This window comes from Carya illinoinensis, chromosome 16 (genome assembly GCF_018687715.1).
Source record: "Carya illinoinensis cultivar Pawnee chromosome 16, C.illinoinensisPawnee_v1, whole genome shotgun sequence".
Lineage (NCBI taxonomy): Eukaryota > Viridiplantae > Streptophyta > Magnoliopsida > Fagales > Juglandaceae > Carya > Carya illinoinensis.
In genome coordinates this window covers 29,605,233-29,632,972 of record NC_056767.1, presented here as the reverse complement: position 1 = coordinate 29,632,972, position 27,740 = coordinate 29,605,233, and the positions used below count along the sequence as shown (strand labels likewise).

General features: G+C 36.1%; 3 protein-coding genes across 4 annotated transcripts; 2 read left to right on the top strand and 1 right to left on the bottom strand.

The window, feature by feature from the left end:
- Window positions 1–30: 30 nt before the first annotated feature.
- Window positions 31–2,658, bottom strand: LOC122299864 (BTB/POZ domain-containing protein At2g24240-like). The gene has a single exon (XM_043110333.1). It carries the CDS (start codon window positions 1,647–1,649, stop codon window positions 324–326), a length of 1,326 nt encoding a protein of 441 aa, XP_042966267.1. The 5' UTR covers window positions 1,650–2,658; the 3' UTR covers window positions 31–323.
- A 4,744-nt stretch (window positions 2,659–7,402) lies between these two features.
- Window positions 7,403–16,308, top strand: LOC122299061 (ubiquitin carboxyl-terminal hydrolase 23-like). 2 transcript variants are annotated; one of them, XM_043108911.1, is made up of 11 exons: window positions 7,403–7,889; window positions 8,285–8,399; window positions 10,286–10,396; window positions 10,705–10,877; window positions 11,044–11,370; window positions 12,387–12,512; window positions 12,718–13,353; window positions 13,463–13,531; window positions 13,618–14,299; window positions 14,952–15,045; window positions 15,862–16,308. In XM_043108911.1, the coding sequence occupies exons 1-11, from the start codon at window positions 7,539–7,541 to the stop codon at window positions 16,019–16,021; spliced, it is 2,844 nt and encodes a 947-aa protein (XP_042964845.1). In that variant the 5' UTR covers window positions 7,403–7,538; the 3' UTR covers window positions 16,022–16,308. The 2 variants fall into 2 exon arrangements, with proteins under 2 accessions (XP_042964845.1, XP_042964846.1); XM_043108912.1 differs by lacking the exon at window positions 13,463–13,531.
- A 7,719-nt stretch (window positions 16,309–24,027) lies between these two features.
- Window positions 24,028–27,600, top strand: LOC122299483 (probable LRR receptor-like serine/threonine-protein kinase At2g24230). Its single transcript, XM_043109822.1, has one exon. The coding sequence runs from the start codon at window positions 24,815–24,817 to the stop codon at window positions 27,380–27,382; it is 2,568 nt and encodes an 855-aa protein (XP_042965756.1). The 5' UTR covers window positions 24,028–24,814; the 3' UTR covers window positions 27,383–27,600.
- The last annotated feature ends 140 nt before the right edge of the window (window positions 27,601–27,740 follow it).

The following is a 27,740-nucleotide window of genomic DNA, read 5'->3' as shown; positions in this document are numbered from 1 at the left end:
ATGCAAGGAGACCAACAATTGACGAGTAGGTGCATCTTCCCAACAAAAACAAGTTCCTCTCTGTAATTTAGTTAAGCATTCATTTTTGTTTCTTTTGTAACAACGAGAAATCCCCATTTACACACACACACACTTCAGATGTTCCCGTATGTTATGAGGTTATACCTAGTTATAGCACTCATCTTCATCTCTCTAAGAATTAGCAAACCCTATACAAGCTCAGAACTCTACCCATAGGCCTATATTCTAGAAAACAAAAGGAAAACCATGTATATCAAAAGGGAAGAAACCCAAAGACCAAAAACAAGCAGACCATTGCCGAATCATATAATAGGTGGAGGTGGAGTCTCCCATATATCAAACACATTTTCTTCACTATGCAGCGCGAAGAGCCGATCACCACCTATCGAAAAATCACATATTGAACCACCATAGCTTCGGCCTAGCCTCGACGTTAAAACCCAATCAGGACCACAGAACACTGATATGGAATCATTCATTGATGAGAAGAGTTGCCCCTCATGCAATGCCAGTTTAGGGTAACATGGCTCGTCCGGCATCTTCCACTTCATTAACCGGCTTCTTGAGCTCCACCTGATGCTCCCAGCAGTGTTTCTGAAGTCCATGAAACCCAAATCCTCATATTCATTCACCACACAGATAGAGCTATTCTCCTCCATTGCTATTGCATCTCTAACCCGCTTCTCATCCACAGTCGTAGGAGCTCCAATATCAGACCAAGACCAAGCCATCTTCTTATCCCTAAAATCCAACAAACTAATGTAACAATTGTCCTTCCTAGGAAACAAGGATGCAACCAACAAACAATTGCTCCCATGTAGCCATTGGAGTTTGTCAGCATCACCAAGTGACCAACCAAGAGGCTCATAGAAAAAGTCAATCTGTTTTCCTGTGACTTGGTCCCAAACTCCAATACCATACTCATTGCTCCGACCTTTACAACTAGAAAATATCTTGCAATCGGAGCTGAAACTCAAAGCTCCAGCAGTAAAGCTCTTGACTTGATTATCGTGATTGACTTGAAACTTATGCCTCAGCTCCCCTGTTGATGAACTGAACAAACCCATCCCACCATCTCCACGGCCTAATCGTTCACACACACTAATCACAATACTCTGTGAGTCAATCCAGCCAACATCATTGACTCTTTGGTAATCAAGCGTTATTGGTGCATGCTCATCTAGCATCCAATCATAGACATGAACCATGCTACCATGAGCAACGCAGCATCCACCATCGGGGCCAGCTCGAATCGCCGTTCCATCGCCAGGTGCTTGACCTGTTATAGACCGAGAAAGCTGCAATCGATTGCCATCAAAGGGACCCCATTTCGAGGAGCGAACGTGGGCTAGAAGGCCATAGAACAGGGCCTCCCGGTAGAGGAGTTTTTCTGGAATATCCACAGGAATATAGAGCTCGCCGGTTCTGAGGAGATCGAGGAGGATGGAAAAGCAATCTGGGTTCCGATCAATGAAATATTCGCTGGAATTATCTGTTTGTACAGTCCAATTCTCGTCGAACATTGCACCGAATATCGAATTTCGGCCAGCGTTTGCTAGGGTTTCTGCAGTTGTTTCAAAGAGTCTGCCTCCAACATTGAATCTCACCCTATCTTTCTGAATTCCCATGATTGGGTTTGCTTAAATTCGAGAAATACAAATCGAGTTTTTGACGTGGGAGGCCCGGAAACTAGGCAGGACTCTTTGGATAAGACGGGTTCCAGTCGAAAAACTGAGAATCTATACAGCAAAAGCAGTGAATTTAGAGGGGGGAGAAATGGCTATTAGGATCAAACTAATTAGGGGAGAAATGGCTAGAGAGGAATTTGGATACCAAAAGCAGGGGAAAAGAGTTGTGGGATTGTACTTAGAATTCGAAAAAGGAACTAGATTTAGACAAAGACTAGTTTACAAGGATCAAAGCAGAAAAGAGAATTGAAACGGATAGACAAGAAGCTAAAGAGCATATCATCGAACAGAGAAGTTATAAGATTTCGTGCGGAAAACAGAGCAATATACAATGTAGAAACAGGGGAACTTTGATGAATAAGATGGTGAATAATTTGGATCAAATTTAGAGAAACAAAGATCTGGGTATTGAAGACAGGTGTTTTTCAGTGACTTCTTAAATCTGTCATAGTTGGGGAGAACACAATGAAGAATAGGAGCGGATGGAATTCAAAAGGAAATTTCCCATCCTCTCTCTCTCTCTCTCTCTCTCTCTCTCTCTCAATACGTCCTCTGCTCTTCCTTTGGTCAGGACATAATACGTCCTCTACTCTTCCTTTGGTCAGGACATTAACAGGCGAAACTTTTCTTAAAGTTTAATTATATGGTGGGCTTCATCTTCCCATTGGCTCGTAGCCTCCTCCACAGATCCACACAGTTCCATCACTCTCTTCATCGCATTGAACGGTGGGGAAATAGATTACAGAGCTTGAGGAACATCATATGAGGTTGCCGAGGGGTTAAGGTTTCCCTTTCCCACGAAGTCTCATCTCTCTCACGTTAAAGAGTGGTTAAGGTATTGCTGCTTAACGTCTTTTCCAATCTGGGAAGAATGGCAAACTCTCCACCTCCAACTTCTCAATGATGATGATTCGTTATCTATCTCAGATTTCCAATAGATAAAATCTGAGAATGTAATTTATTAATTCTAGATCATGACTGAAAATATATATATAATCCTAGAGAGAACATACTGATGGAATAATCAATACTAATAAAATCTGTCCTTATCATTGTCTTGGATTTGCTAATTTGATTAGTTTTTAACTTTGATCATTATATTTTGAAGTCGATGTATTATTCCTATTATTTAAATGATAAAATATTTTGTAAGATTTAAATTTTAAAATTTATCTTTTAAATTAAATTATTCTGTAAAATAATTTATTATATGTACTTTATACATTGATCTGGTAATAAAATTTGAAAGATGCCCTCTAGCTAATTTAGTCATATAAGAATTTTATAGGCAATTATTTTTATATATTTTTTATATATTTTATTATTGTGATTATTTACATTACAATTTTTAATATAAAATAATTATTTTAATTAATTATATTAATAAAATATTTAAAAAATATATAAAAATGACTATATATAATATAACGGATTTAGGAACTTATATAGAATGCAAAATTGTACTTTTTTTAATAAATATTTTATCTTGTATTAATTTCTATTGTGTACTTGCAATGACGAGTAAATGACATAAATTTGCAGATTGTTGGCTGTATACGCCACGCCACCGATATTGCACCTATTGACTTTAATCTCTCTCTCTTTTCCCCCGTTCCTGTACTCTCTAACATTAGAAATATCAATTTGGCATTATTTTTTCAATATTGGGTCATGCACCTTTAGCAATTTTAAGGTTTCTTCTTCTATATTAATCCCTGTTTTTAAGCAAATAAGAAGTACATCGTACATCTTGATGGGTAGGAAAGTCTAAGGTAGGAATGAGAATTGCTATTTTAAAATTCCTATACTATACTATTTACGTGACATAATTTAATTAGTAAGATAAATTTTAAAGTTTGAATATTATAAATCAAATCTTACAATTTAAATAATGTAAATAATATATTCTACACAACGACTTGAGAATAGAATAATTCAGTTCATAAACGAGAGAACATGGGGGTATTAGATGACCAATACTTTTGGTTTTTTTTTTTTTTTTTGGGCTATATTGTGTACACAGAATTAGCATTTGGATAGATTTTCAGGCTGATAAAGATAGGAGTTTTACATTTGAGTTACCACTTTTTTTTTTTAAGGTAAGAGGTACTTTAATCATTGACATGATAGAGTTAGTATTAAATGAGTCGCCCCTAAATAAGGTATGGTCACCATTATTATAAGGGGTCCAATTGCCAACCTCAAAGCTAGTTTATATGCATGCATATAATAATTATCTGAAATTATTAATTCTTTAAAACAAAATAATTGCTATTGTACTACTACATGAAAAAGAATCCAAATTCCAAATGCATAAGAGGCAAAGGGTGGTTGCACAATATTATTATTATTATTATTATTATTATTGGCAATAAACTCTTAACAATTTTTAAACTAAGAGAATAACTTCTAAGCGGTTAGTCTATTAAAAGGTTGAAAACTACTGTTTTTAATTTCATACCATACCGGCCGGTATATGTCGTACCGACCATTGGTCCGGTATAAAAATTGTACTTGTTTTGTACTGATCTAAATACCGATTGATATTTCGGCATGTACCGGCCTACATACCGGCTGGTATTTCGGCCTTCGATTTTTTTTTTTCATTTTTTTTAACTATAAACTCATTTTTTTGATCTCAAATTCAGACCAGATTATTTATAATTTATATATATGTATTTACGTATAATTTATTCATATATAGACTAATATTTTAGAATATAACTAATATATATGTATTTATATATATAATTTATTTATATATCAACTGTCTCGAAATGGTACGCGAAACGGTATCAGTATCGAAATATTTAGTTCTAGTACCTTGACCGGTACAGCATCCAGTACGGTATTCAAAACATTATTGAAAACAATATCCAATGTTATTTTGCCATGTAGCCCACCCTTTAGACTAAGAATGGGACCGCACTGCACCAAACCTAGATCCCTCCCTCACCCTGGTCTCTCTCTCATTGATGCTTTAGAAAATCCCTCGCCCCTCAACGCCATGAACATCCCTCCCATCGATTGTGCGCAATGGATGAGTACATTGCTCAACTGGTTAAGTTGGGAGAGAAGCTTTGCGAGAATCTTAGTTTGGAAAAGGGTCACATAATGGAAGCATTATCATGAAATAAAGGTCCTTCTATTCCCTTGGTGTCCACATACAGAACTTGTTAGAGGACTTCAAGACCACATTGAAGTTGATGGGATTATACTCCTACTCCAAGATGACCAAGTCCCAGGTCTTGAATTTTTCAAAAATAGGGAATGGGTGGAGATTCTACCATCCAAGAACCACACCATTTTTGTGAAAATAGGAGATCAATTTGAAATTTTGAGAAATGGAAGTTATAAAAGTGCATTGCACAAAGTCATGGATGACAAAACAGAAAGCAGACTTTCCATTACAACCTTCTACAATCCTCTTGGTGATGCCATTATTTAGTCATTGTTTGATGGTGGTGGCTGCGTTGGACCACTTGGTGGTTGTGGGTGTCTACGTCAGACTGGTTGGCATCAGATTCGGTGGCTGCATCAGGCTGCCTGGCGTCAGACTGGTTGGTGGCAACGACTAGTAGAGAATAACAAAGGGGCATAGCTTCTGGATAGAAACAAAGAGGAAATGAAAATATGTTTTACGTATTTTAGGTAACAATCTGATGTAGTCATTCTCATGGTTTTACTTTGTACAATGCTGAGATGTCAGTTTGTTATTGGGTGCTGCAATAAGGCTCAAAACGGTAAGTACCGCTCCAAAGTGGAACTATAAGCATTTTAGGTTCTTAATTGAAAAATACGAGTTTAACTAAAGAGTCAAGCATGATTGGAAATTGTTGCAAGATATGCACTTATTGACAGGTGATCATTGATATTCGCTTGGTGCTATAGTGAGAAAAAAAATAGAGAAGTTAAAAAGTTCAGATAAGCGAAGTTCTTATACTAAATTTTGCATAAAAAAAAAATAAACTGAGATTAATTTTATAAAAATGTGCATGATATGTTTTGAAAAGAAATGTGAAAACAATTTCAGTTATGTGTTCTGCATTATTCATGAAATCTGTATAAAATAGAAAGTGTTTATGACATAACTGATGTAGATATGAGCAATATTTTGACATGCTGTATTTGAAATATGTAAAAGAGTGAATATGAAATTTATGAATTTTATACATGTTATATGAAGATGCTATGAACCTGTTTTGATTATGTGAAAACAATATGAAAATGTTCGGTATTTTATTTGATATGATATGACATCTGAAAAATCTTTGACATGACTTTCTGATTCTGGTTCTAATATGATGATTCTGATTCTGTTATATGGTTGGTAACAACATCTCTTATATAAGTGCACCCATTTTGAAAACAAAGTATTTTTTTTTTCATGTTCTTTTTTGTGTGCACACTTGAAACTCCGAAAATGAATAAGGAAAAATTTCACCATCCTACCACGAGGTTAAATATGATATATGATATGATATAATATAAAATGATAGGATAAAATGAATATGTTTGGCCATGTTATGACAAATGGTCTTTGAATATTAACAGTTGATTTTTGAATATGAATAATTTGAAAAGTCCCTCTGATATTTTGATAATACGTTTTTGAGATTTGCATATTGAAACTGAAATGATTTGTTTTTGCATTATGGACTTTTTGAAAATACTCATATTTACATACTAGTATATATTTTCTGTTTGTTAAATTGTTGATAGCTCATCCTTTATCTCCACAATATTTTTAGATATTTGAATGTTTCAATTGAGATCAAGAACCATAAGCATGTATAAGGCTATGTGAGCATAGTGGATTAAGTAGAAAAATGGTACTTTGGTTATTATAGAATTTTATTCTGTAGTTTTGTTTTGCTTTATCGACTAAGTAGTTTTGAAGGTTGATATTTATGTTGAGATTTTGTGATGTTTAGAATAATTATATTAGAGTAGTTGATTTGAAACAACGAGCCCTAGGCGTCATTAAAGATTTGGAGTCTATCACTATATGGTTAAAATATAATTTTTAAGTGAAAAGAAGTAATTTTTCGATCCCATCCAGGACTGGGGCATTACAGATGAAACAAAAGTTGAAGAATAATACTAGATTCAATTATGGAGTACTTAAACAACACGTAATCTTTTTGAAAAAGAATGAAATCTATTATTAAAAAATTAATTTTTTTTCTTTAGATCCTGTATTCACTTTTTTTTCAAAAAAATTGCGCAACACTTATTTGCTCCATGACTACAATTATCATTTACACTTAATAAAAAGCATTATTTATTATTACTATAATTAAATAATTAAATTATTTAACATTATTTACTTATTTTCGTACCATTAAAATTTACATCATGAATTCTTAATTTAATAAAAAAAAAAAACTGTTATTTCCTACAGTATTTGATTATAGGCCACGAGAAATGTGGAAATCCAGCGGCTCTATAAGGCCAATCTGGAATATCCTACAGGGTCCCACTTTTGGTGGCGCATCAACCTGAGACTCAAAGCCATCCCACGTGTCACCACAGTTGATCTGACGGCCCAAAAGCATCCACGCAAACACAAATTTTCCTCCACTTTTTATTTTTGAGTAATCAGGTGCGACGAGATTCAGCGTGGTCTTTCCGTGTACCTCCAAAAAATCCTCGAGAACGTAGGGTTTATTACTCCTTCTACCTCCCATTGTCTCTTTCTCTTTCGCAGAAGCCGAAAAGCCTCTGCTTTCTCAAAACTTTCCCCCAAAACCCCCTACAGAACAAACAATCGGTAGCGTTTCTGAGCCGTATGCATATACGTATAGAAGAAAAAACCTGTAGAACTCAATGGCTTTTAAATCCAGTTCAGAGATTGTAATGCCTGACAGCTTAGGAACTAGTATAGGATCCGAAATCCAATCGGATCCTCCATGTGCTTTGGCGAATGGATCCCCGGCTTTGTTTCACAGGAGAATAGAGTTTCACCCGGCGAGGAAGCCCTTTAAGGGATTCGGTAATGGCGGCGGTGGTGGCGATTTCAAGCTTGAGACTCTGAACCCCGGCGGCGGCTCGGACCAACGGCGATCAGGTTCTAACACGGGTCAATCAGGTTTGGCTGGGAAGAAAGGAGATGGGTCCGAGTTTTTGGAGCATGGGTTGGATCCTGAGCTCAGCTTCGGGATTACTGTTCGGAGAATTGTAAGTGGTTCAGTGGGTTTTCATGGTTTTGGGCTTGTTTAGCTGGTTTTGGAGTGTGTAGACTTAAGATTGGTATTTTTTTGGAATTAGTCTCTGCTCTTAATTATTTTGTGGGTGCTCCTAGTTTCTTTTTAAAGCTTTCTTGTCCAATTTGTTCTTGCTTCAACTTTATGGTGTTTAGTATCGATTACTTCCAATTTTAGTGGTGTATAAAATGTCCCGTTCTCAAATTTTTACGCACTTGCCTTCTTTGTTATATTTGTTATCATGAATCTTGATATTTTATTTAAAATTTCTGAATTTATGCCATTACTTTGCTTGGGTCTATACTTTTTCTTGTTTTGATTTGTCTTAAAAGTTATCCAGTAGCTCAACTCTGGTTTGAATAATTTCAGGGTGCTGGCCTGCAAAATCTTGGAAATACTTGTTTCCTCAATTCAGTGTTGCAGTGTCTAACATACACAGAGCCTTTAGCAGCATACCTGCAGAGTAGCAAGCATCAAAATTCTTGTGAGTGATCCCCAGCACCTTTTGTTCCCAGAGAATGCCCTTGACTAAAACGAGTTTATGTCTCCTGTTTATTTGTACTGTGTGTATATATGAATTTGTACATATGCATGTTCTAACACTCACATCCTTAGTGACCCGTGCATAAGAACGGGTGGTACTAGGTTAAAAGTATTTTTTGAAGTTTAGAATGTCTATTTGATAAAATCTAAAAAAGTTTATATGCTTCCATAACCAGTGAAATTGAAGGAATTGAATGAAATAATTTTACGTATAAAAACAACTAGGGAGATTATGTTCCATTATATGACAAAGATTATATGTGGAGATTCCCTTTTCGACTATTCGGACTGTTCTTACTCTAGTGACTTATAAAGAGTGGCCTATACGACAGCTGGGCGTCAAAAAATGCCTTTCTTCATAGCTTTCTTGACGAAGAGGTTTATATGAAGCAAGCTCCGGGTTTTATAGATCTTACCCACTTCCAATCTCCTCTCCCTTCTCTCTATTCGTTCAATCTTAATGTAAGTCTTTGAGTCACTTAAGAAGCCATTGAAAGAACAGTGTGCTGATGCACTCCATCATTTGGTCTTGTAGCTCTGCTCTCATTTTCTACTTTTTTGGCTTGTAATATCTTAAGTACAAGTTAATATATGCCTAAATTCTAGTTATAACGCTTATCCATTATTGCACTTGCACCTGGAACTCTTGACCTCAATTCTGAGGCTGTTTGAGAAGGATATGATCTGACCATAAGGCTTCTGGTGTGGCATGTTCATTTATGAGTTGTATTTGACTAATTGCACTCATTCGAGAGTATGCCCTATTTGGATGTTGAGATGGTCTCATCTCATCTCATCTCAACATCCAAACACCACTTAGTACATAAATAATTTTCAATTTTAAATATTTAACTTTTTCATATAGTCATTACCCAATTAGTACAAATTTCTAAAAGTTGAAAACAAAACACAAAAAAAAATTCAACCTGTTCAAATCCCAAAACAAAAATAATATTAAAAAGTTATATTCTAACAATATTTTAACTTTATAATATTTTATTTAACATTTTTGTCTCTCCTTTTCCAAAACCCCATAAAACGTCTTAGCTCAAACTATTTTCTATTATTCACAAACCATTTCACTACCATTCACATATTTCTCATCTCATCTCAACATCCAAACGAGGCCTAATAGCCTTAACTCATTCATTCAACCACTAACTTACTTTCCTAAGAAATGCAAGTAGTATTTCATATAGACTTTTAATTTCTTAAAAATTTGGAAGTGACTATGCTTGTTGGTGGTAATGCATTACTCTTCAAGTTTCACAGTTTAAAATTTATTTTTTTGGGTTGATACTTTCAGCATAGGCTATCAACATGCTAACCTAAGTATCAACCTTTACTGCATGCCAATGATTTTTTTTATGCTACCAACTGATCTGAATCCACAAAAAACTCAAGAATTTTATGGTAGACCTACATTTTCTTTGTTCTTGAAGGCTTGAGGACTCTTTCCCAATCGCAAAATGCAATTTTGATCAAGAATTCATGCTACTGTGCATGTGCTCACTTGGACTGGAAAGAGTTAGCTGCCGATTAATATTTGAACTCTTATCGGCTATTTAATTCTGTTAACTTAGCTCCAATATTTATGCTTTTTGTCTGACAAGAATTCCTCTGCAAATAAGGTTTTCATGGTCAATTTAATAAATTATTGTGTTTTTTACAGATTTCTTAGAAGCTAAAATATTTCCAAACTTCTATGGAAAATTGCCATGGTTTTTGTCCGTTATATCAGATTCATTGGCCCACTATGGCCATTGGTCCTAGAACTTGGGTGGTTAATTACATGGCATTTCTAATTTCATTTGTTGTTTGATGAAGGTCATATTGCTGGATTTTGTGTTTTATGCGCCATCCAAAAGCATGTCAGCTGCGCTCTACAATCAACTGGGAGAGTATTAGCACCTAGCGATTTTGTCAGGAACTTGCAATGTATCCTTGTTCTTTTATATATGGATTAATGAATGGATGCGTTCGGTGTTCGAGAAGTGTTTTTGCTTCTGGGAATTCATATCTTAATTGATTCAACTGCAACATTCAGTTTTCTAAAGATTACTTTTAAGTAATTATTAATGCTATGTTTGAGAAAGAAAAAAACCTCATAGTGGTCCTGAGGTCCAACCAATTAAGTTTTTGTTAAGAGTTAAAGGATAAACAGTTAGTTCTTGATTTTATTGAGATACAGATTTTTCTTGCATTTGAACCGTGTTGGAATTTGTACCTCCTGACCACACAATTAGGCATATCACGGAATTTCCGGAAAGCTAGACAAGAGGATGCGCATGAGTACATGGTAAATTTGCTGGAATCAATGCATAAATGTTGCTTACCTTCTGGAGTGCCTGGTGAATCCCCTAGTGCTTATGAGAAAAGTTTGGTGCACAAGATATTCGGAGGTCGCCTTAGGAGTCAGGTAACCTAATCTTGATACTTAGTAGAATGTATTGACATTTTATAATCAGCGACTAGATGCCTTCGGAACTGGTTTTGGAGTTTCAATGCTTTTGGATGTGTTCCCTGACAAGGTTGGAAAAATTTTTATTTAGATTTTTTACCATTTTTCCTTGTTGCTTCTCCAGGTTAAATGCTTGCAATGTTCTTATTGCTCCAATACGTTTGATCCATTCTTAGATTTAAGTCTTGAAATAGTCAAGGCAGATTCCTTGCATAAAGCACTTGCAAACTTCACTGCTGCTGAGCAGTTAGATGGAGGAGAAAGGCAATATCAGTGTCAACGATGCAAGCAGAAAGTTAGGGCTCTCAAACAGCTTACGGTCCACAAGGCACCATATGTCCTAACCGTTCACTTGAAGCGGTTTCATGCTCATGATCCTGGGCAAAAGATTAAAAAGAAAGTTCATTTTAGCTGTACATTAGATTTGAAACCCTTTGTCAGTGGTTCCTATGTAAGTGAACTTCTTTTTATTGCAAGTTTTTTTCCCCCTAGATTTCATAGGCATAGCCTTTGTTTTGAAAATCAATTATTGGCATCTGATATTTTAATGAATATTATATTTAAAAAAATTCCGATGGAAAAAAATTTATTTTGCCTCCAACAAAGAGTGGAATTGAGATTGATATAATGTTTCTCTCGAGTGAAACTGAGTTTAAACAATGGGGAAATTTTCCTTGGGGAAAGTATTGCGAAAGGAGGAAATGGGAATTGAATGTGGAATGTTGGGAAACATGGGGGAGCTTGTTAGGCAAAGCCAGTCACGAATCGAGAATTATGCTGAGATATTAATTTTGTTAGAGAAAGTTTATCAAATAATTTTTGTAAGAGAAATGCTCTTCATCATCGTAATCGTTGTCTTCCCCAGTCACACTAGGTAATGTCGCACAATTCAAGTTGGTGCCATTTTAAGTGGTTGATAGAAGAAGTCACTCAAAATGTGACACATCACCATGTGTGATTGAGGATGACAAGACTTGGATGAATAGTAGCACTGTGCTTTTTTTTTAAAAATCCCTTTATTTTCACGAGTGCCTCCAAGTGGCATCTACTTCCCCTCTAACCAAGAGTTTTGTTTCAGTCACTGGTTCAGAGTGTTGGGTTCAGTCACTAGTTCAGTTTAGTAAGTGCACAAATGATGGACATGTCAAAAAAAAAAAACTGAAACCCATTATGTTGATTGTGAAAAGAGGCAGCAATGACATAGAGGGAAGATACCAGATGTTATGGCTCTGGATGTATATTTTAATTTTCGGTATGTTATTACTGATGCTGTTAATGGAAAACCTGCTTCGTTGGAAGCAGGAAGCAAGTTTAGTTTCCACAAAATTCTCTTATTACTTATCAAAAAAAAAAAAAGTTTAGTTTCCAGATTGTTGTAGGACATGCATGATGCTGCTCTATGTTCCAACAGTTTTCTGGTCATTGTACATAATATATAATTGACATTTTGTTTCTTATACTTCACAGGATGGAGATCTGAGATATACTCTTTATGGTGTTTTAGTCCATGATGGTTGGAACACCCATTATGGACATTATTCTTGCTATGTTCGCACTTCAAATGGCATTTGGTACTATCTCAACGACAATCAGGTAAGTTTCTATCAATTAGTCCATTTCTGATTAGATAAAACCACTCTTTGGTGATATTATAAATATGGTAGAAAGGTACCAAATCTGCGTTATTCAAAGCTAGATTATACAATTAGCTTTACTTCACATCCAAATACAATATGGGCACCTGATTGTTGTCTTTGAGATGAATTTCTCATGAATTTTTGCAATTCTTCTGTGACAGGTTGCCCCAGCCAGTGAGAAGAGAGTTCTAGAACAGCAAGCTTACATGCTGTTTTATGTTCGTGACAGAAGAAATATTATTCCAAGGAAAATCCCCACTGATGTTGCTCATAAAGAGAATTTGAAAGGAAACACTAATGGAATTAGAACATCTTCCAGTTTCAACCAAGGCTTAAAGGAGATAGTTAAGAATGGTCCAGTTGAGAATCGGTTAAGTGGTGCAACCTCTGCTACTTCTGTTCCTCGGAATGATGTGTTAAATGTTGGTCCACATAGGACACCCCTTACCAAGGAAGAATTGGTACAAAAAAATAATTGTCTGATAATTACCGGATGCTCAGTGCTGGAAAAGGGTTCTGTACCAGAACCTGTCTTAAAGTTGCCATTATCAAACACTCCACAGGAAACACTTCCTGTTACTGACCCAAATTCAAGAGAATGCTTGTCAGTATCATCTCCATCTGGTGATGGTGGGGCTCCTGATATTGAAAAGACAGCTAAAGGCATTAAAAATGATCATAAAGAGCATGGAGATTCAAGGAAAGATATGAGAGTCTCAGTTGCAGCATCACCTACCTTCAGTGATCCCCAAAGCTCTTCTACTGCTAAACTTGTCAGAGAGGAGACCTCTCAGAAGGTCAGTGGATGTTTCTTTACACATGCTCCTTAGGGTCCTTCTCAACCCGGTGGGCTGATATAATTTTAACCTTGTTCCATACTGATCCGTTAGATGTTTTATTCGCCAGATTAATCACGTTTTACATGTAGCACCATCACAAAATCTTAACGATAAGAAATTGACTACAATGGACCCTGTAAGTACACCAAAAAAGGCCTTGAAAATGGTCAGGTATTCATTAGTCTGAACAAGTCTTGATTTTTTATTCTTCAATTTTTCCAGGTTGGGAATACATCCCATGAAGGCACCGTTGGCAATTCACTGGTTGAGAATGCTGGTGTTCTGGTTCAAAAAATAGTGCTTGATGGGTCAGTGAAATTGTGCTCATCAATCAAGAGAAATAGATCACAGAAACAAGCTCGTAATTGCAAACATCACAGAAAACTGAAAAAGAAGCTAGTGAAATGTCAGGCAGCGAGCATGCAGCTTAATTCACACTTCCTTTTCCAGGCATCGTTGAGTTTGTGGAAGAAGAAAAAGCACAAAAGAAACAAAAAACACACTTCAGATGTGAAGAATATTAACAGAGAAAACTTGTTTGACATGGATTGTATCTCAACTGATCTGGGGCCATCTACTTCTGAGATTACCAGGAAAATTACCTCACGTTTAGCTCAACCTCTGAGAAAAGGGACTAAGTCTGGTTCAAAAGAGGGAGCTAGTAATGCTGCTGCCAAGGATTTAATGAAGATGGAAGATATAATAAATGGTGAATTTAGACAAAGAATCGATCAGAGTGGAACTGTGCTTGCCACTGATAAGCAATTGGAGAAGAGCTCTGGCTCTAGCTCGGTAGCAGATCAGTGGGAAGCAGGACGAGTAGATGGTCCGAAAGAAGGAAAAAGAAAAGTAACGCAGAATGGTTTGATGAGTATGCTCACCCGAGGTCTGGAGGAGACAGTTGGTAAGATATTTTTCTTATAGTTATCTTTCCAGCACTCATCTGGAAAGATATGTAATTTTGAGCTTGGTGCTACTGCTTATAATTCTAAAGTGGTGCATGTAGACCCAACTTACATTAATTTCTGACAAATAAGAGGCCCTAGTAAGTGGCAATGGATGCTCCAAGTTTATAAGACTTTTTTTTATAAAGAAGGAAATTTTATTGAGGCATAAAGGGGGGGTGAAAATTTATTTACACAGGAGGTATCCAGGAGAAAGTTCTCCTTAGGGTAGAAGAAATTAGGTTTATATAACATACTCTGGATTTGTCTTTGTTCTTCTTTTTCCAAATAGGAAATGGGATATTATGTTCAAGTGAAGGTCTATTTGGGATTCACTTATTTGGGATCTGTATCTTGGCATATTCCCGAGTCCACGCTGGTTTTGCCATTATTTTTTTCCCTATAGCTCCCAATTGGTTGGTCAACTTCAAATATGGTGGATCAGTCTCATTGCCCTGTTAGTTGTAATGAGGCAGTAATATGGGGCCAAGGCTCTAGTTATATAACCTAAAATTTCCAATGCCAACTAACATGAGAACCTTAGTAATTGCCTTTTTCTTGGTGATATAGTATGCTGATTATTGTTCTTTGGTCTTAATCTGTTGATTGCAGTTGCTCAGTGGGATGGGATAGAGTTGCCTACATCTCAATCTGTCGCATCAAATGGCATGGGTAAAATCAGCATTGGCTACATACCAGATGAATGGTAAGCTGGGTTGTCGCTTATTTTGCTAGTTTTTCTTTAAGTTTATGCTTTATTAAGCTAAACAAAATGAATTCACTGACCATAAATCACTACGAAGTCATGCTCATTCTTGAATTTGACTGCTTGAGAACGTGGAGCTTAAGCACATAAAAGTTGTATCGGCGATGCCTTGATGAACTTAAAAGAGTTATGAAACCCTTACCTGATGTGTCATCCAGTTTCCTACCCTGTTGTTAGGCTTAGGTTAAAACTTTCGAATGCAATTTGCACACTGAACACTGGGATGGTTGGGTCCTATACATTGCCTTAATTGCTCAGAGGATGCAAAGCCTTAAATTTGTGTTCAAAATCTTTATCTTTTGCTGATGGATTTTGAGTTCACATGGTTGGAAGGAGATGCCATACTGAATGAGCTTTTGAAAACAGTGGCTGGGGAGTTTGGATTTGATGCAGCTGTTGAGGCTGATGTGGTGTTTGCTTAGAATTGGCAGTGAGTTTGGCAGGTGGATTTGGGTTAGTGGAGACTGGATTTGGGTTTTAGTTGGGAGAAAGTACCTTGCAGTAGAGGTGGGTGGCAGTGGCAGAGTTAATGCCATAACCTAGGCAGTGAGCAGTGATATTACTGAAGAGGCGAGAGAATGCACACATTATTGGTAGTCACTTTTAATTAGAATTTTTTATATGTTAGCTTAATTGAAATTGTAGTCATCTTTGATGGGGTTTGGATGAAAGGCTCAACTCGACTGCCTGCAAATTCAAACTGAGCTATATCGAATATGATTTTAACTTGGGTTATACATTTTTCAATATCTGCAGGGATGAAGAATATGACAGGGGAAAGAGAAAGAAGGTTAGGCAGTTTAAGCATACTTTTGGTGGACCAAATCCTTTTCAAGAAATCGCCACCAAGAAAACACAAACGAACAAGACTAAAGTGGACCGATCTAGCTCAGGAAATCAGCCATTCAGGATATGAAGAAACTAGATTGATATCAGTGAAGTGTAAGCCTGACTCATTTGTTTGCCCGGAGCAATTGGTGTATTGTTAAGCGGAAATTTTAAGGAGAGTGCTAGAGCTGATCTTATCTTCTTTCCGGGAATTGTTTGTTAGGGAGGGAGATTTGGGGGGGGTTTTGTATTGGACTTATTCCTCTCGTAACATTTCTCATGTTGGAAGACTATTATCTGAAACAGGTTTTATGTTCGAGAAATGATCAATTTCTTTTTGCTAATATAACTGAAGCAGGATCTTTCTTGGAGTTATTTTCGAAGGTTTTAGTTAATTCCATTTTATTAGTTTTTAGCTGTGTTATGGATCTTAGATTGGTGTTTTTTACTTTCTAGGGGCAATTTGAATTGGAAATGTTTTGGCATCGATTTTGGGGGTATCCATCTTGGATATTTGATTCCTGGTATATGGCATTTTCCTTTCAGTATGCTCCCCAATGTGCAGCAAAGTAGGGGTGTAACTGGTCCGGTTCGGTCCGGTTTTAGACAAAATCTAGGACCGAACCGGTAGGCACTGGTTTTACATTTTTCAAAACCGATTACGCACTGATTACCCTCCTAAACCGGTATTCCGGTTTTACCGGTTTCCGGTCCGATTCGGTCCGGTTTTTCAGTTTTAATAAAATATATATTTATTATAAAAAAAAATCTGTTTATAAAAAAAAAAACTGCTATGTCAAAAAATTATACTTAAAAAAAAAACTACTATATAAAAAGACTGCTATGCAAAAAAAAAAGTGCTATGTAAAAAATTTATGTTATTAGTATAGCTTTGGTATGGCTTTATATAAATTATATGCTAATATATATAATTTATATTTATCTACTAATGTCTTATGTACTTATCAAAAAAAATATAAAGAGTTTTAAGTGTATTAGGCCATTAAAATTTAGTAATAATATTTGAGTGATTTTCTTTCTTTTTAGGTTCTTACTTCTTATGAATCTATGATAAAATGTTATTAATAAATAATATATATTTATAATATTATATATTTAAAGCATATGATCAATTAAATTTTCATGTTTGAGATTAAACTTTTATTTTATAAATTAAAATAACACTATCTTATATATAATTATAATTTATATTATTATATATTGTATATAAAAAATTATATATAATATAAAATATATAAAATATGACATTAAATAAATAAAAAAATATACACATATTAAATAGTACCGGTCCGGTCTAAAAATGGCCGGAACCGAAATCGGACCAGTTCCGGCCAGTTTTTCATTTTATGAAACCGGTTCCAGATCGGACCGGTTCAAAACCGGCACAACCGGTCCGGTCTGATTTTCCGATTTACCAGTTAAAATTTACACCCCTACAGCAAAGGAGGGAAGGGTAGTGGGATCTTTCCAGTTTATTGTTTGGTTGGATAGTAGGGAAAAAAATTAGTGCAAAATGAGAACCAAAAAATGGAAAAGAAATCATAAATGTGACACCCCCAAATTTCCGTTTGGGATCGGACGGACATTTGAAGCGTCGAGACATGCAACACAAGGTTACCTGCCCCCGTTCATGACATATAAGATCCAATAATCCTAACATGCATCTAACATTATGCAATATTCGCAGCGGATAATTTTTTTCTTTAGCAATACTATGCACCAAACTGAAAATATCCCAATACTTAAAACATACTTCATACATAAAGATCTATTGAATAACTAAGATCACAACACTATTCCAAAATAGTTATGATCCAATAGTACTGGAGATGCAACTCCATCGTACAAGTAGTAATTTAACTACTATATTAACATTAACGACGCACCGTCGTTCAGTCGACTGTGTCTAGTTGGTCAGCTCCTGATCCTCCTTCAGGTCCTGTAACAAGATCTACCATTCGGGGGGAATGGTAGTTGGGACTACCACAGTGAGATTTGATTACAAATCTCAGCAAGTTAACAAAAAACTTCCATACAGACTAATGATGCATGTATGACAGTAAAAGCATAAATGCATAATCAAATTCATAAGTAATTAAAGCATAACTTAGCGTACAACATAGCATAATTGACATAGCTTAAATTGAATCATGAAGTGAACTTGACTTGACATGAACTTGATCTGAAACTTGACTTAGCATGAACTTGCTCTGAAACTTGAATTAACATAAAAAATACATACTCCACAGTTGTTGTGGCCCCATGTATTCTACGTGTAAATACATACTCCACAATTGTTGTGGCCCCATGTATTCTACACAAACTTGACTTAACATTGAAAATACATACTCCACAGTTGTTGTGGCCCCATGTATTCTATGTGTAAATACATACTCCACAGTTGTTGTGGCCCCATGTATTCTACATATCACTATGCAGTTAAATACATACTCCACAGTTGTTGTGGCCCCATGTATTCTACATAAACTTGACTTAACATGAAAAATACATACTCCACAGTTGTTGTGGCCCCATGTATTCTATATGTAAATACATACTCCACAGTTGTTGTGGCCCCATGTATTCTACATAAACTGAATGTACTCAAGATGAAACGTGACTGGAATATGAAAGGACTGAAGCCCTGACGTAACATAACGTGACTTGAACATAACTTGAAATACATGACCAACTTGAGATAGAAACATTTCGTAACATGGCATAACATATAATAGACAACATATTTAACATGACATATTTGCAACAGTGAATATTACATGACTTGACATACATGTAATAGATGGCATACTTAGCATGACGTACTTGTAATGTACAGTAATACATGACAGAATATATTATGTAACAGATAAAAATTTGATGACAGAATAAATTCTGTATAATAGACAATTACGTGATTACTTGGCATGGCATGACATATATGATAACACACATACATACACTGTAGTTCCTTTACTTAGTACACATACACAGTAGACTGCTAGTAAGTTAAAAGCTAACTTACCTCGATCTCTGCATTTCTTATAAAACTTCAAGTGCGATCACGAGGAACTGTAATTAGTGATTCTAAAAGTTAGAACTAAATCACTAATAATTTAAAATATGGAAAATACTAACTTAAAGAGTAAAATTTTCATTTTACTCTCTACATGTGGGAAATGACCGTTTTACCCATAACTTAAGGATTTTGCATACTAATTCCAAAAGTTTCCAAAATTTACATTCCTCATGTAAATTTTGTCCTAAACTTAAATATCAACTCAGAAAAATTTAAAACAAAACACAACTATGGAAAACACACTATGGCCGAAACATCCATAGGCCATTTCCCTTGATTTTTGTTGCAATTCCTTCCAACTTCAAAACTCATGCTTAAACCAAAATTTTGCAACAAACATCTTCCAATTCTAAGTTCAAAACCATACTTAAAACATCCATTTAGAAAAGGCTAATAATTAACACCAAACTTTTTTGTAAAAAGATCCAAGCACTTGAATCACAAGTTTTGACCTTAAATCAAAACATCTCCAAGAATTTCAAAAATCAAATCTTACTTCTAACATATTAATAATATCATCCTAATATCAACCATGCTTTAAATCATCGAACTAAAGCCACCAAAATCACAAAATAACATTTGGAGTTTTTGGTTTTACACTTAGTCCAAAAACATAAACTTTTTCCTCAACTAGTTTTGATAAATCTCTTGATCTATGACTTATAATTATATGATCTTCAAACCAAACCATCACATGGTTTAAAAAGATGTCCTAAAACATATATAAGCTTCTAATTCAAGATCACATGGTTAGAAATTAACCAAAACATAAATTTAGCCAAGAATATCCACACTTTGGCTTATTTGAATATCTCTTTGCATAAAATTTCATATCTTTGAAACTAACATCAAATATCTTCAAAATAATAATATAACATGTATATAAGATACTTAGTATCCTCCAATAAAATTATTAAAGTCATTAGAATAGGTTTAGACCACCAAAGAATTAAACTTTCTCAAAACAGAAATTGTTTTTCCTCTTCCAGTTTCTAAGTTTCTAAATCTAAGAAAATATTTCATCAAAACCTTTAATCATGCAAAAATCCTCAACCAATAGTCATATATACATGTTAACAATACTCCATAAAAATTTCGGACCAATATCTATCCATTAGCTTGGTCAAAAACTCCAAACTATAACTTACTCTCCAGATTCACGCCCAGAATGACCTTTCCATGGTTAAAAATACTTTTGACTGACTAAATGACCATGGAATGATACGAAAAATACATCTACGGAAACTAGACTCAAAGAGGAACAACTTATATGAAGGAGACTTTATGATAAAACACTTACAAAAGCTTCGAAATGGGTGTGCAAAAGAACTCCTAAAAGCTGTCCGAGAGAGAGTGTTTGGTATTCTTTCAATGGAAAGCATAAATGAAGATAATTTCGTGGGGAGGGGTGGCTGGAGATACTTGTGGATAAGATATGGAAGAGATGAGGCTGGAGTGAGAGTTAGTGTAGGACTCTCTTACCCAAAGTGAGAGTTAAGTGTAGGACTCTCTTACCGGAGTGAGAGTGGAGTGTAGGACTCTCTTACCTAATAATATCTACAAAAATCAACTCAAAATATTTTTACCCAATAATATCCACGAAATTAGCTTAAAATATTTTCTAAATGTGGAGTAGACTTGGAAGAGTAAGGTGGTTAAAATCTTTCCATGTGTATTTTGCTTAGGTGTCATGATCTCACACCTTGATTTCCTTCACAATTCCATCTAATGGTTTCTCTTTGTGCTAAGTATCTAATACTATTTATTATGTGTGGTTAAGATCTTGCCAAGTATCCAAATAAAATTTCGCTAACCTAATTTGGATATTTCACACTGTGATTTTGAAAACACTGCGTTTAGTACGTTTACCGAGATTACTATTCACTCCAAAAATAAACGTAATAAACTTAGTACTGAAAAATCCTAAATATTCAATTAAGCCTAGTGGTGTAGACTATAATGTATTCTGACCCTTCTAACTATCTCAAATAATTAAAATCGCATTTCTGGCACCATAGTGAGTGATAACACTAACTATGTTGACAGGCTAAAACCTATGCGATTAGTCGATTCGTGTAAACTTATGAAATTTTCACGAGGTTCTTAAGGTCAAAAGAAATTCCACAATTGAATTTCTAGCGGGTTGTTACAATAAACCTGCCTCCAGAAACAAAGTTCTACCTATTCAAATTTAAACTTCTTCCTCCTTTTATTATCTTGCGAAAGGAGCCTTGAATTCCTCGCTTACATCTCCATCATCTCAAGGATCTTTCCTCCTAAACAAACAAGAATTGAATATGGGTGTCTGGTCTTATGGCCTTGTCAGAGACAAGTGCAACCCATTGGATGTCCGTGCTTCTTCAGTATATGGAAGCAACATCTTATTGTAAAAAGATCAAAATCAATAACAGAATGCACGACATAAAGTCCAAACCAGCATTAAATTTGCCTGTGGCTCTCCGAAGCGTCCAACCAGGCACAGTTAATACACCAAATTCTCTTTAAGGCTGTACCTTGAAGTTCACGTGAGTCTCACACATTGCTGTCCCCAAGAGCTACTATTTCTCGTGTCTCACCTCCCCCGTAAGACTTAGAACCTTGTTCTTACATTATTTCATACACTCAAAGGGCATGTTGGTTTGAATTAATAAGGATATAATATGTTTTCCTCTCACCTCTTATGGCTGCCTATGATACTCTTCAATTATTTGATCAGATTAGATGATCTAAAAAGAGAGACATAGTATTAAATATTAGAAAAATCTATTTGTCATTATTTTTATCGTCATCCTCTCAACATCTTTAGACGTGGAATTAAATGATAGGCATATTAGTAAAACATAATAAATAGCCTCTAATTATTTAATATCATATCATGAGATGATGAGAGGATGATGATAAAATAGATAATGAGTAGCATTATCCTTAAATATTTATTAACTTTCCCTTATTTCAACATCTTGGAGAGTATGAGTTTGAAGCAATACTTTATCTATTTATTTATTTAAAATTTGTTTTTTTTTTTTTTTTTTTGGGTTTTTTTTTTTGGTGAGTACCCCCCACCAATGCTTTGCAGCAAAATAATTAGCGTTAAATTACGAGTATCTCTTGAGATCCAACCAGGCTTGACAAAACCGAAATAAGCCATGGGCTTGACACTGGAATTTGCAAATTCAAAAGTTAAAACCTAACACACCAACTACCAAAACAATTTGCAAAGCAACCAAAGATAAAGAAAAAGAAGTCGTCTTATCGATGAATTACCAAACATTAGCCACAACTATGGAAGAATTTTAGGTCCTAGAGTCCCAATATTTGAGTGTTTTTCTTGTCATGCATCCTAGTACATTCAGGTATGGTAATGCTAAAAGCTAAAACTTTGACTTTTGTTATCGAACTTTGTTTGAAGATTAAGCTTGCTGGGATCTCCGATGATTAAGAGAGATAATAGAATAATATAAATGATATGTGATGTTTAATTATGAATACTAATTATGTCGGTTGATTATTTCTTACTCCTCAGTCCTCAATCCTCAATCAATGCAAATCATTACAAGGCTCAATGCTTCTTCCTCCCCACTTCCTTTGCTGTCGGGTTTTGGCGTGCTGAACTCTCTCTCTCTCTCTCTCTCTCTCTCTCTCTCTCTCTCTCTCTCATATTTTTAAGACTACTAAATATCATATATCATAATTGTTTAATGCAGATTGCAGACACCTTGTATATGATGAAAGGGACACCTTCCCATGTGCAATGACCTCTAACTCCTGCTAAATATCATGATTCTCTTGCTCAGGAAAAGGGTCATTCTCAACTTTTCAAGCCCCCTGATCATGTGCCTGCCATGGGTAATCTGTGTTTATCACAGGAAGGTGCCCAAGTTATTAATGGTGCAGAGATTAATCATTATTCATCTCATAACCCATTATTTTGCATCCACAAACTCTTAAAAAGAACATTACAGGGAAGAGGTGGAGACAGAAGGATTGTGGGGGCTAACTCAATGATCAAGGCCATAGAGTAGAGCCCTATTTCACATTTGATGGGAACTTATACAGTATATATGGATTGTTTAAGATGATTCAACATGATCATATAAACACGTCACTCAATTCTCTCTCTTTGTTTTTTATTCTGTTGTGTGGATGCCCCACTCCCAGATAAATTAATTCTAGGTCACTGTCATCGTCCCTTGGATCTTACACACATCTGGCCCCATCATATAGCAGTTCCTGCTATGCTTTGATTAGGGGGGAAAAAGAAAACAAATGTCCACTTGGAAGAAACCTTTTTCAAGGGTTGAAGTCAACAAAATACATTTTCCCACCAGCACTCGTATCTAATCCATAGAAATCTCCACTATAATATAAATATAAAGAATCAACATTACTCGTTATCAACCAGACAATTAAGTGGAAGAAAAGGTTGATTTTATGGTCGTTCAGGTGCAGATAGTAGACGCATCATATAAAGTGTTTCTGTAGGGGAATAAAATATGCATGCTACAGTATTTAAATGCAAGTTAAGAGAATTTTAAATGGTTTTTGCTATCCAGCATTTCAAACTAAACATCTTGGGCAAGATCTCTTCCATATTCTTTTAGCTATTTTTTCTGCCCACATGTTGGACTATAGAACCACATGAATGATAAAAAGTAATACTGTTTGTTTTGCCTTCTCCCATAATCAGAGGATATGTACCTCATTGAACTACTATGCATAAAATGGAAGCATCTTTTATTTTCATCAAAATGAAAAAACTTCCTCAAATATTTGCTTGAGGCTTTGGGAGTTTTAAGTAAGAAGAGGTAAGATACATAAAGTGATTCTACTCAAACAGATTATAATAAATAGCATTTAACTCGCTTTTACTTGTGATTATTGAATTTAAATAAACATTTAAGAGAATTTTAATCGGCTTATAGTGAGTATAAAGCCATGAATATTTGACTTTTTATATATAAAGAAGGAAATTGCCATACTTTCGCCAAAAAGCTGATTGCATTTTAGTAAGAGGAAAAAGGTAACAGCCTATCCTACTGGCAGAAAAAAAGATTATCAACAACACTCGATGAAGAATCATTGAATTCCCACCAACAAACTCAGAATAAATTCACCAACCCATGACAGATATTTGTATTCAATTCGTCATTTATGAAGCAACCTCTGACCGGCGTGACCGCCCCATGCTGGTGGTTTCTTCCCTTCCCAATACCCTTTCTTTACAAGTGTGTCTCTTTCTGCCTCTAGGAATGGACCCTCCTTGTTTGCACCATTTGAAAAGAAATATGGGGTTTTATTTAAATTCAGTGCAGCCGACCGAGAGCTTGCCTCATGTTCTGTAGAGAGACAAAAGTGCTTCTTCAGTTGGGTTGTTTGTTTTTGTTGGTTTTCAAATACCTGCAAAGCCAGACAAGGTAAGACTCACATTCTCTCTTCAAAGTCCAGAAGCTCCGTGGTCAAATCCCATTTGTTATCTGAATATTACTACTGAATATATTTGCTTGCAAGGGTCCCCCTGAATCTTCAGGGAAAGTGTTTCTTTTTGGTAGTGTTTGAGCCCAACACTCGTATTTTCTTGAAACTCCCAAATCCACTGTAGACTGGGGTGTTGGTTTTGTCTTATGCGTAGTTGCAGAAACTAGTAAATTGTTTTCTGAGATGGAACCAGAACATTTATGATCGAGTGATGGTACTTTGGAAGCTTGAGAGAGGGTTTTGAACTGGGGAGGCTTTGTATTCAATATTCATACTCTGTTGTTTCTCAATCTTCGACGTCATTCCCAAATGGGTTACTGTTTCTTTGGCTCTATTTTAGTTCTCACACTTTTCTTCAGACTTTTGGCTTCTCAACAACCCAACACAGATGGGTTCTTTGTCTCTGAGTTCTTGCAGAAGATGGGTTTGACTTCATCTCAAGTCTACAACTTCTCTGCTCCTGTTTGCTCATGGCAACGGGTTTTCTGTGATGCCGGAAAAGAAAATGTTGTTCGGTTTGAAGCTTCTGGTTTAGGCCTCACTGGCTCTATTCCTGACACGACCATTGGCAAGCTCACCAAGCTTCAATATTTGGATCTTAGCAATAACCAAATCACTGGTTTGTCTTCAGATTTGTGGAGTTTAGGCTCACTCAGGAGCCTTAATCTCTCCTCCAACTGGATTTCTGGGTCCCTACCTAACAACATTGGCAATTTTGGTATGCTAGAAATCTTTGACCTTTCAAGCAACAATTTTTCTGGGGAAATTCCGGCAACCATAAGCTCCCTAGTTAGTCTGCAAGTCCTTAAACTCGACCGAAACAGCTTTGAGCAGAGCATCCCATCAGGAATTAAGAATTGCCAGTCTCTAGTTACCATTGATCTTTCATCGAATCGGCTAAGTGGATCTCTTCCAGATGGTTTTGGTGCTGCGTTTCCCAAGCTCAAGATCCTGAACCTTGCAGGAAATAAGATTTATGGCCGAGATTCAGATTTCTGGGAAATGAAGTCCATAGCTAGCCTTAATATTTCTGGAAATTTGTTCCAGGGTTCTGTAATGGGTGTGTTGCAGGAGCAGCTGGAGGTTATAGATCTGAGTAGGAACCAGTTTCAAGGTCATATTTCTCAGGTACAATTCAATTCAAGTTACAATTGGTCTCTTTTGGTGTATATAGACTTGTCTGAGAATCGGCTTAGTGGAGAGATTTTCCATAATTTGAGTCAAGCCCAGAATCTCAAACACCTTAATCTTGCACACAATAGATTTAACAGGCAACTCTTCCCGAGAATTGACATGCTTTTAGACTTGGAATATCTCAATTTGTCTAAAACTGCTCTCACTGGTCACATTCCGGATGAAGTCTCGCAATTAGTTAATTTGAATACACTAGATCTTTCTAACAACCATCTTACTGGGAAAATTCCAGTACCAAGTATCAAAAGCCTCCAACTTCTTGATGTTTCACACAACAACTTGAGTGGAGAAGTTCCTTTGTCTCTCTTAGAGAAACTCCCATGGATGGAGAAGTTCAACTTCTCTTACAATAACATAACCCTCTGTGCTTCTGAGTTCTCCCCCGATACCCTCCAAACAGCCTTCTTTGGTTCATCGAACAGCTGTCCAATTGCTGCAAACCCTGAGCTCTTCAAAAGAAAACCCACCAAACATAAAGGAATGAAGCTTGCTCTGACTTTAACCATCTCAATGATCTGTTTGCTCGCTGGGTTATTGCTATTTCTAGCATTTGGTTGCAGAAGGAAAAGTAAGATGTGGATTGTAAAGCAGACATCATACAAAGAAGAACAACATATTTCAGGCCCCTTTTCATTCCAGACTGATTCGACCACATGGGTAGCTGATGTTAAGCATGCAAATTTAGTTCCCGTGGTGATTTTTGAGAAACCATTGTTGAATATCACATTTGCAGACCTCCTGTCTGCAACTTCAAATTTTGACCGTGGCACTCTTTTGGCTGAAGGAAAATTTGGGCCTGTTTATAGAGGATTTTTACCCGGTGGTATTCATGTAGCAGTGAAAGTTTTGGTCCATGGGTCAACATTAACAGAGCAAGAAGCTGCAAGAGAGCTCGAGCATCTTGGTCGAATTAAACACCCCAATCTTGTTCCATTGACTGGATATTGCTTAGCTGGGGATCAAAGAATTGCCATCTATGATTACATGGAGAATGGGAACCTGCAGAATTTGCTTCATGACTTGCCACTTGGGGTTCAGACTACCGAGGATTGGAGCACAGATACATGGGAAGAAGATGATATTAATGGAATTCAAAATGTCGGCTCTGAAGGGTTATTAACAACTTGGAGATTTCGTCACAAAATTGCACTTGGTACAGCCCGTGCACTGGCATTTCTCCACCATGGCTGCTCACCTCCAATTATTCATAGAGATGTCAAAGCTAGCAGTGTGTATCTGGATTATGACTTGGAGCCCCGATTATCAGATTTTGGTCTGGCTAAAATTTTTGGCAATGGCTTGGATGAGGAGATAGCCCAAGGGTCACCGGGGTATATGCCACCAGAGTTTTCTCAGCCAGAATATGATTCCCCAACACCAAAATCTGATGTATATTGCTTTGGGGTTGTCCTATTTGAGCTAATCACTGGTAAAAAACCAACTGGAGATGACTATCCTGAGGAGAAAGAAGCAAATTTGGTGAGTTGGGTTCGAGGATTAGTGAGGAAGGGCCAAGGGTCAAGAGCGATTGATCTGAAAATACGAAATACAGGACTGAGTGACCAAATGGAGGAGGCCCTCAAGATAGGGTATCTGTGCACGGCTGACCTTCCCTCAAAGCGACCTACCATGCAGCAAATAGTTGGAATTCTTAAAGATATTGAGCCAACATCTCATCAGTGATGAACATGAAAAGAAGAAGATAAAAGCAGAGTTTCTTACTTTGCTTTATATCTTCTTTGTTATTTTATTCTGTTATGAGTTTCTTTCTATGCTGCCATGGAGGGGAATGTACAGTAGCCCTGAACTCTGCTCTTGGTCTTGACGTCTTTCCATTAGTACCTTTCCATTGCTGGTGGCATAAAAGTTTAATTTATACAAAGAAAGAGTTTGATCCTTTATTCCTTGACACAAATATATCTCCTTGCGGTTTTACATATAATATTAGAGTTTATTTGGTTCACATTTACTCACAAAAGCCTCTATAACAAATATATTTAGCACTTTATAGGCATAGTGGCCAGTGGGGGAGATGGAGTTT

Coding starts and splice junctions, on each gene's coding strand:
- LOC122299483 (XM_043109822.1), top strand. CDS start 24,815: ATGGGTTACTGTTTCTTTGGCTCTATTTTAGTTCTCACACTTTTCTTC.
- LOC122299061 (XM_043108911.1), top strand. CDS start 7,539: ATGGCTTTTAAATCCAGTTCAGAGATTGTAATGCCTGACAGCTTAGGA. Junction 7,890..8,284: donor GGATTACTGTTCGGAGAATT/GTAAGTGGTTCA, acceptor GAATAATTTCAG/GGTGCTGGCCTGCAAAATCT. Junction 14,300..14,951: donor AGGTCTGGAGGAGACAGTTG/GTAAGATATTTT, acceptor TGTTGATTGCAG/TTGCTCAGTGGGATGGGATA.
- LOC122299864 (XM_043110333.1), bottom strand. CDS start 1,649: ATGGGAATTCAGAAAGATAGGGTGAGATTCAATGTTGGAGGCAGACTC.